The sequence below is a fragment of the Penaeus monodon genome, chromosome 16 (genome assembly GCF_015228065.2).
Source record: "Penaeus monodon isolate SGIC_2016 chromosome 16, NSTDA_Pmon_1, whole genome shotgun sequence".
In the NCBI taxonomy this organism is placed as follows: domain Eukaryota; kingdom Metazoa; phylum Arthropoda; class Malacostraca; order Decapoda; family Penaeidae; genus Penaeus; species Penaeus monodon.
Genome location: NC_051401.1, coordinates 27,643,801 through 27,653,800, shown reverse-complemented (window position 1 = coordinate 27,653,800; position 10,000 = coordinate 27,643,801). Strand labels below are relative to the sequence as shown.

The 10,000-nt window shown below is 35.6% G+C and overlaps 1 protein-coding gene across 11 annotated transcripts in view; it reads right to left on the bottom strand.

The window, feature by feature from the left end:
- The window catches only part of LOC119582668 (sodium-independent sulfate anion transporter-like), a 97,266-nt gene that overhangs the window by 9,671 nt on the left and 77,595 nt on the right, over window positions 1–10,000 (bottom strand). For 6 of the 11 annotated variants that reach the window (XM_037931074.1, XM_037931068.1, XM_037931071.1 and 3 more), the window contains 3 exons: window positions 5,698–5,944; window positions 3,661–3,834; window positions 2,773–2,923 (listed from right to left, as the gene is read on the bottom strand). In XM_037931074.1, the coding sequence (XP_037787002.1) occupies window positions 2,773–2,923; window positions 3,661–3,834; window positions 5,698–5,944 (572 nt within the window). Of the gene's footprint in view, window positions 1,465–2,772; window positions 2,924–3,660; window positions 3,835–5,697; window positions 5,945–10,000 lie in introns of all 11 variants that reach the window. The other 5 variants (XM_037931070.1, XM_037931072.1, XM_037931069.1 and 2 more) reach the window with 4 other exon arrangements.

The window sequence follows — 10,000 nt, the reverse complement described above, 5'->3', positions numbered from 1 at the left end:
TATTTGAAACTATAGAAGTTTCTCATTATATTGCTGTTTTCTTTAAAATACAACTTATTTACAGTCATATGATTATTTTTTCAAACCCATACAAAAGAAAATTCATTTTGTATCTTCTAATCTATATTATTATTATGACTAAAATCAACTTTCACCCAAGAGCATTTATAAACTGAATTAGTGTGTACAATCAACATGCAAAGCATAAATATCTATAGCAATAAAAGCAAACATTCAGACCCACTTCATTCATAATCATCTACTTCAGCATATGGTAACTCTCCTTCACCAGGAAGGCTAGGCTGTCATTCATAAAATATACTATAGTTCTATATTCTAAATTACTGTAGTTCTAGAGGTAATATTTTTGACATTGAGTTACAAAAAATAATGGAATATGAACGTCAGACATAATAATAAACTAAAAATACAAACATAAAGGAAATTGTTTAATACAGTTTAACAAAATAGACAGAATTATACAACCCTAGAAAGAGCATTAATCATTAGTTCTTCAAGATTCAGCTACTGTTTTATAGCATCTATTCAAAGAAATATTAAAACTCCAAGGAAACCAGACAAAACTAACTGACTGTTCATGAGACTAATTATTTATGAAACATCTATCTGGTTTCTCTGATTCATACTGTGGGAAAAGATGTGCTTGTCATTATCACCAGTGATTTATAACTGCTTGTGTAAAAACAGGGTAAAAAGTTAACAAATTTGAAGAAGGAAGGGTTCTGGGATCATAAGCCAGAATGAACATTAGCAACAGCTCTTCTTGGGTGGTAAGCCTAACCATGACTGGAATTTAATTAAAATTTTTAGTCTTGCACTGGTTTCTGAAACTTGCAGTAATCAGCATATGTATGTATGGATACTAGTTTTTCACTTACTGGTTTCACTCCAGTTCTAGGATAGCATGCAGTAAAATCTTACTGACATCTAAACTATCAAAAATGAAATGCAGTTATGAATCTAAATGATATGTATGACCTCTACATCCCAGAAAAGACTAACTGTTATGTGGTAAAATGTTCTGTAAAAATATATATTGATCATTTGTGAAAAAAACAGATAACACTTCAAGTTTAAAAAGTGAAAAATATTAGTCAAAAGTGTAAAATATCATCTTCCCGAGAGACATAACTTAATAAATGAGGATACTACATTCACACTTTAGGTTTTAACAACACTATTTCAACAAATACTTGTGAGTTTCTCATCTATAATTATTCTTTTATATATTGGACAGCATGCAATCATTCATCGTATCACAAATCATTTAGAAAAAATATATATATACACAGAAAGACAAAAAATCTTCTGTAATTTATGCCACAGTATTGACAATTGTGTGGCCAGGAGAGTAGGTTTCAGGCGCCGATGTGTGATTGGAGATGACCCCGTTCTCATGACGGATCACACCATTACCACAAACCCCTGAGGATTCCATGCCTGCTAAGGAACATTGTCAAAGAGAGAGAGAGTAGAGTCAGTGCAGGATATGAAAGAGAAGGAAAGGCTTTGATGATTTCAAAAAGGAAAAGAAAGAAGAATAAAGACCATGCTAAAATGGTTATACAAAAGATGTCGTTAGAATGATATTATAAGAAGCTGCTGGATACAGCAAAATGAGTCAGGTAACTTCATTTGTTAAACTGATAAAATCTAATATAATATACCTCTATCAAACTAAGCCAATGTTTACTTAATAAAATATTAACACTGTATAGGGAAAACTACTTGTACTATACATTAAGAAAATATTAGTACTTAATATATACCTTACACAGAAAAACACAAAACAAAATAATATAGACAAATGAAGAAATCCCACAGAACCCCAACAGGAATTTGACACAAGTGCACAAATTACATAAACTAGGCCATGTCCTCTTATTTATTATGGTTTTCTGTTAATTCTCTACAAATGTGATTGAGAACTGTATTTCCTGCTCTTTCAGTGTAATGGACACCACACAAACATGCTAGAATTCAGTGCATTTTATATAAAAGAGGTGAAACACACAAGACACATCACTTGGTTCTATGCAGATTCTCTCAATCATTTTATTTTTATAAAAAACAACATTAATCCAATGACCATGGTATTAAAAATTATAAGCAAATGTTTGAAAAATTGGGTTTCCTTCTTTTCATCTAAAGCAAAATCTGATATAAAATATCTAATTGTGACACCAAACAATTGATACAGCTACTGTCAGTGAAAGACTAACTCCTTCTGACAAGCCACAGCATTGTGTATATCATGATATAATACCATTGGTGACCCAGTCCAGTGAAGCCATGGCACAATAGTGTCCCATCTGCATTTCATGGGTTAAATATTGTTATGCAAGTTACAAATTATAATGCTAGCTGTTATCAATCAATCTAATCTGTTTAAGCAAGGCTAGTTAAAACTTACAAATAAGCATATAAATATAGAAATATGTAGCAATAGGTGTGTCTCTGTGTATTTCTATACATATACAAGTATATCTGCGATGTGTTGTTTGTTTTCTCAGAACAATAATAATTTACTCCCACATATAATAAAATACAAAATCTAATACACAGAGGCTGCATGTGTACAGTCAAAATTTATGAATACTACACAAGAATCAGATGAAAGAAAAAAAATCATCACAACACAGAAAACATGACAAAATATACCATAAAAAATATATAATCTATAAATCAAGATCTCTTTATGTATGTACCTTATGTACTATGACCTACTTGCCAAGCTCTTTTTGAACGCACTTTTTAAAGAGTTGTGTAGCTCGAACTGTGATGTGACGATGGTGAGATTATCGCAGACTGATCTGAGCCCCCGCTCAACGCCTGGTGTGACGTTGATGAATATCAGGTCCTGGTGACGCTTTTCATAGTCCATGCAAAGACCTTTGATTCCCTAGAATGTATGGAAAGATTTATCAAAATGGTCAGAAATTTATACAGATTATATACAGATTTATACAGATTAACAGATGAACAACTCCCAGAATGCATCAAAAGGTTTATACAAGCATCCTACATGTGATAACATATATTAACTGAAAGTACCACATAGAAATGTAGGGACATATGCCCACATAAACAAACAGGTAAATAGATGTATGTATGTACACATACTTGAACAAAGATGCTCACAAGCACAAGAATGCCTTTTCTCTCTATCACACTCTTTCCCAGACAGAGACACACACCCATGCAGACATGTGCAAACACCCACACAGACACAGACACACACAGACACACAGACACACAGACACACACACACACACACACACACACACACAAAATAATAAAAAATAATAAAAAATAATAACAAATTAATAATAATTATCTATAAATGTAATGCCATATAATATAAAATCCTGCTTGGTCAAGACACCCTAATTTGGAATGGGATAAGGAAATCTAAGGTGATTATATATCCTTGCAAGAATAATATTTCTTGCTTAGGTTCATACCTATAATTATGCTGGGAAATCTAGTTGCCACAAATACCCCTTTTGTATTGTAGGAAAAATGATCTACTAAAACCTTTACTTAGAGAAGCAACCATTCTTTCTTCCTTACAGACTGATGTGCCCACATTTACTAAATTACAATTAAAACCAATAATTATTTTTCACTGTTATTTACCTTGGCAGCAGTAAAGTCAACCCCAACAAAATGTTTGCAGTCCACGACAACTGTCAGGTTTCCACTGGCCATTCCTCGGCCTGCTTTGCTTACAACTGACCTTACGTGATCAATTGAGGGGAAGAAAAGACCACTACGCGGTTCCACCAAAACATATGCAGGTTCATCTCCATCCTAAGAGGGGGGAAGCACTCAATGTAAATTCATAATACTTACAATATAACAACTGATGAAAAAAGGCAACTAATCACAAACATCATCACATGTAAAAGTTCTGCAGATGCATCTGCTTCTCCTGGTTATACTATCAAAAATAAGTATGATATTCTTGAAGAAGACTGTTATAGATATAACACCAAAGAAGAAAATAAAATAAAAATTGTAACGTTATCTTATTTTTTTAAATAAATAAATTATATATGATGTGTGAGACTGCTTTTTCCACTACTACTAAACTGCACTTATTTTTTCAAATAAACAAAATATATTAGCTGTGTGAGACTGCTTCTTCCACTACTACTAAACTGCACTGTATAGCACTGGCATAAAAAGAGCAAAGAAACATTGCTGCTAAAACATCCACTGGGTTGCATGCCATGCAAATTTGCACACACAAGTTGTTAATGTTATTCTAATGTGAAACCAACATAAATGGTGAATTATACGCAAGCTTTGTTTCAAGGGTTAAAATGAAAGTAGTAAAAAAATCTAATTTTCCAGTTAAATATATTTTTTGTGCCCATATTTTTTTTATTTTTGTATTAAACATTAAACCTAATGAAATTACCATTGCAGTGCTATCTAATGATTTCCAGAATTTTTAATTTCTAAAAAAGTACAAAAATAATAACACTCATACAATATCACCATCCATTGAAATGACAAAGGAACTACTTCTGAATACATTAAACTGCAATGTCATATTCGACTGCTTCATTTCAGTGCTAGTGTGTACTACACTATTGTGCATCACAAATATGAGTAAAAATAATAACTCACTATTAGGAGAGCAATGAGTTTTTATGAAATTGAAGGAATTTTTGGCAAGATCAGAAAAGGAAAGAGATAATCAAAAACAGATGAAGCAAAACTTATGACAGAACTTATATATTCTTCAGATTAAAAGCCAGGCTGAAAAAGCACATAGAAAAAGAATCAACTAACTTTCACACAAAAGCTTCAGCCATAAAAGGTCTACCTCATCATTATCATCACACATTGCTAAATTTTTTCTTTTGCAACAAAGGCCTCTCTGAAATCTTTAGCATTTTCTAAATCTTCCACAACACTCACCTTTCTTTCTTTCCTGAATTAATCGATCTTAAAGGCTCATATCCCTTAATCTTTGCTTTGGTCTGGGTTCAACTTTCACTGCAATAGTGAATCTTTGTAGCTGAATATCTTGTACTAACTTGAATATATACCTATGTATTGTATTACATATAATTTTGAAAATCAATTGCTAATGTTCAAAACAATGAGAATAGCTATGTAAGTTCAAATGAAGTTAATGCAGACAAAATGTGAGTTTTGACAAGCTTCCTTTTCCAGGTTGGTTGTAAGCATAACAGATGAGATGTGTGACTGTTAAATTTTATAACAATTGTTAAACTTAAATAGGATAAGAAGTAATGAATTCTAGATTAGATTTGTTTTTAATATACAATGTAATTAAAGTAAGCTTATAATATTGCCATAAAAATTAAAAGGTTAATCTGATATCCAATGGAATTACCAAATTACAGACACAGCACCTATTATCTGATATCTACATTATAAACAGCTTATATTCAAAGATACTTTTTTGTGGCTAGTAGTTCTCTTATCATATATTACAGCTAGGGGAAAACTTATGGAATAGAAATAAAACTTGAAGTATAACAGCCAGCATAATTAGCAATGTGTTCTTGTTAACTGTTCTTTACAGAAAGAAAGATGAGAACTCTAGTGAGTAAAATACAACAATGAAAGAAATGGAAGAAGAAATTCTTGTTATAAATATAAGTAAATAATAAAGTAATTTTTGTATACAATTACCTGTCTCATCACGGCTGTCACCCCAACCTTGGGTCGGGCAGTACCATACAAGAGAATGGCTAGGTTGATGCCAACCCCAACCAAGATGCCATATTCAAGCTTCCAGAACAAGCATGTGAGGAAGGAACCCCAGAGAGGAAGCTGGTCAAGCTTCCTTGCTCTCCAGATTGGGAGGACCATCTCATATTCCACCATAAATATCACAGCACATATGATCACAGCTGACAATGTGGCCTTGGGAATGTATCTGTGAAAAGAGGTTTACTCTCAGTACTATGTAGAAAAGGTAGAGAAAGGCTGATATGTACACATTTGCATGCTTTTATGATCTGCAGATACAGAAAAAATCAACACAGATTCACCACATTAGGCATTTAGTATGAATAACACTATACCACATACTTTACAAGATATATGATTAACAATATAGGGCTTGTATCACCTGCTCTATTTATGTATATTATACAATCCTTGTATTATAGATTCGGTTAATAATATCCGTATATTATTCCACATAACACTGTTATTCACTTACTTCTACACACTCATAATCAACATAATAATGCAAATCCTGCTTCCACTATAGCTGCAACCAAACACTATTTTTTCTATCTGTCTAGTCTATATGATTTCTTTCTTTCTGTCTAGTCTATATGTTCTCTCCCCTATGTCTTAGGTATGTACAAAAGCCAACCTGTCAAACATCAGACAAACAGAATTCAGAGGCACTTGAGACTTACCACCATATATCATTTTATGGTCAACTACTCAGTTAGGCTCCCTTTAATTGACTCTCCTGCACTGGTCTACATTTAACGCTAGATGTCAATGTTTGATGGACTATGCCTTATGTGGCATACTCAAGACTTGTATGGGTACATTTGGAATTGACCAAGCCTACACTCAATTCTAAAACATTCTGCATGTTTACTTCAATATCTTTTATATTTGTTTATCTTTGATTATAGGTGTGACTATATGTATTAGTGAGTGTGTGTGAGAGAGAGAGAAAGAGAGAGGAGAGAGAGAGAGAGAGAGAGAGAGAGAGAGAGAGAGAGAGAGAGAGAGAGAGAGAGAGAGAGAGAGAGAGAGAGAGAGAGAGAGAGAGAGAGAGAGAGAGAGAGAGAGAGAGAGAATGAAAGAGAATGGGTGTGTGTTCTTAGCTAGTTGTCCTTACCTAGTTCTCTCAATACGGGGGAAGAGCTAAGCACAGAATGACCTATCTTCTATATTATAAATTTTACTCCAACAAATCACTTCTTCGCTTTCCACGCTAACGCTAACCAGACGTACATCAAGAATCAAGATAGGGTAGGATACCGATGCCCAGTGTAGGGGATCACTCCTACCTTGGACCTCAGCCCTGCATGGTCTTCCCCTTTCATTTTCATTTTCACACGTGTTAGATGTGCTGATGATCGATGCCAAAAAGGCTGACTTTCGTGAGAAATGAGTCCGTTAGGACATAATAAAAGTTGCCACAATAATCACAGTCACTGATGGTGTTGGACAAGGTCGCCCAAGAAGGACAACCAAATGTGGCCCATGAAGTAAGTTAACTCGATGGTGCACTAGGAAATGCTAACCATAGAAATAACTTGGTTTATCAGAAATATGCACTCTTATGGCTGATAAGGTGCCAATGACCATACTCCTGTTCAGGGAAGACGTTCCTCAAACTGCTAAGCACATTGAGGAGTCGGAGATATTGAAAGCAAGACCACAACAAAGAAACCTTAGAAATTCAACACAGGAAATATCAAAGGATTTCTCGGGGATCAGAGGAGTTGCATCCAGTATCCACCCCTTTGGACAACAAACATAAGGCTACTGGAGTGATCATCGGCTACCCTTTTCACGGCAGGGGTTGAAGGAAGAAGAAGAAAACTCCAGAGGCCAGAGTAGTCTTCAAAATTTATGAATGAGTAGCTTAAAATAACCAATGACCTTAATATTTTGGATACTGTTGCACATTGCCATCTTGGCATTAATTTTGATATCAGTTATTTACTCCTGAAAACATTGCATACGTGTTAGCGAGGAGGAAAAGGGATTTTTTTTATGATGATCCTTAACCTGGAAAATCCGAACAAGTACATTAATTAAACATTTCAAAGTGGAAAAAAATTAACTGGCAATTCGACTTAACAAAGGGGATTACATGGCTTTAATTGATCTTGGGCATGCTTTAAATGGCAAGGAAAAATCTGTCAATTTACCTGTCTTCATAATGGGGTTACAAAAGTGATATATACTTTTACCAAATTAATGAAACCCATTTTTGCTACACTAAGACAGACGAAATACACCATCTTCAGTTTCATTGACACACTTATTTACCACGATTCATAAGAAGGATGCTATAAGAGTATACAGGCAACAGCTGAGGTTCTAACGAAACTGGGATTCTGAAAATAAATCTGTTCTAGTACCCACAAAACATTTGAATTTTTTAGGGAACAACATTGACTCAGAGACAAAGATAATTCCATTAACTGAACAGAGGAAAGAAAATATTTGAAAGTTGCAAACAATTATTTCTGATAATAGAGAGACATTCAGGAACTGGGCCAAAGTAATAGAACTTTTGGTAGCTGCAATATCAGCAGCAGAAATGGGGAACCTGCATTAGAGAAAGTTGGAAACTGCTAAAATTTCAGCATTTGAGGAAGAAAAGGGTGATTTGACAAAGGGAAGGCTATCGCACATGAAATGAAAACAGATCTGGCTTGGTGGATTAGTCACATTGCAGTGAAACATCAAAATCTTTAGAACAAGTACGGAAATAGAAGTGTATATTGAGATGTCAAATTTAGGTTGGGGTGGTTACCTAAATCATCGATAAAAAAATTGAATACAGTCAATAAGAGAAAAAGAAATGCACATCAACTCAAGAAATTAAAGCCATCTCACGGGCAGTGACAGTATTGACACACCAGATCTGAGGGAAACACATTAAAATGATTAACTATATGAATTAAATGGGTGGTGCGAAATCCGCAACATGTAATGATATCTGCCTCGGTATCTGCCCCTGCCTTGTACCTCAGCCCTTGGCCTCAACAAATTTTGCATGGTCTTTTCTTCTCCCCCTATCCTTTTCCTTCTCTTCTTCATCCCCTTCTTCTGTCCACTTATCCTAATCGTTGACTCAGTTTTAATCTTCTTTCCATCATACTTTATCATAATGCTATAATTGAGGGCTCAGGCCCCACGATACTGCTGTATTTTGTGTACGCCGCTAATGAAGGAAGAGGAAAACTGGCCAAGGAGCCATTATGAAACAGTCAACGGGTAATGCAGGTAGAAATGGGTGTCAGATAAGTAGGAAGAGAAGAATCTGAGAAATTAAATAAGGGAACAGGAGGAGGGGAAGGTGATGAATCATCAGGTAGAATGTCATGAGGGGAAGGATCCGGAGAAGGACACTGTTGCGACATAAGGGAGTCACGTGAACATCCAGGTGGGAGTGGTAAGGATAATGGGGAAAGAAGGGGCAATGGTGGTGCACATGGGAAAAGAGAGGAGGGAGTGTTTTGGGAGAGAATGTTAGGAAGAACTTGGGGAAGAGGAGGATGGATATCGGCAAATACTCTGAATGTAGGGGGTACAGGAATAGAGGGATTAGTGGATGGATGAGGGAGCGGAGCATTTCCTTGGGTCATGCTCAGGAAGCAAATGGTTAATGGTTAATAGCTAAAACATATAAATGTGCTAGACATCAAGGTCATATAACACTATTTAGGATGTTTTGGATGTTTTCTGGAGGGGAGTTGGTGGGGGGGTCAGAAAAACAAAGATTTTCTTGCAAGGAGAAGAAGGGATAGATGTCCGAGGAGCAGAGGAAGAAGTGGGTGTAGGAGAGAATGTGGTAGGAGATGGGGTGAAACGTTTAGATTGTGACAGGTAAAGTGAGAAGAAGGAGGGGTAGGCATTGAGGAAGTAGTAGATATTGGAGTACCTGGATTTAGACTGGAAAAGGAATTTGACTGGGGAGAGAGGGAGTAGAGGTAGAATGGTTCGGGGTAAAGAGAAGAGATATTGGGAGAGTTCATAAGAAGATGGGAAGGAAGCGGCGCGAAGGACAGTTTTGGAATGGGTAGAGAAAGAAAAACCTTGTCGGCGTAGAACTTACGCTGGCTTCTGGCAGGCATAATAATAGCACTGTACTGCCACTGCATCATAGTCAACGAGGAAGGTGAGCAGGTCGTTCTCACAGCCTGACCAGTCCTTGTTACAGACAAGACAATCAGTCGTAGAGACAGAAACAGGGGTGAGGTTCAGCAAGAATAGGTTTGCCAGT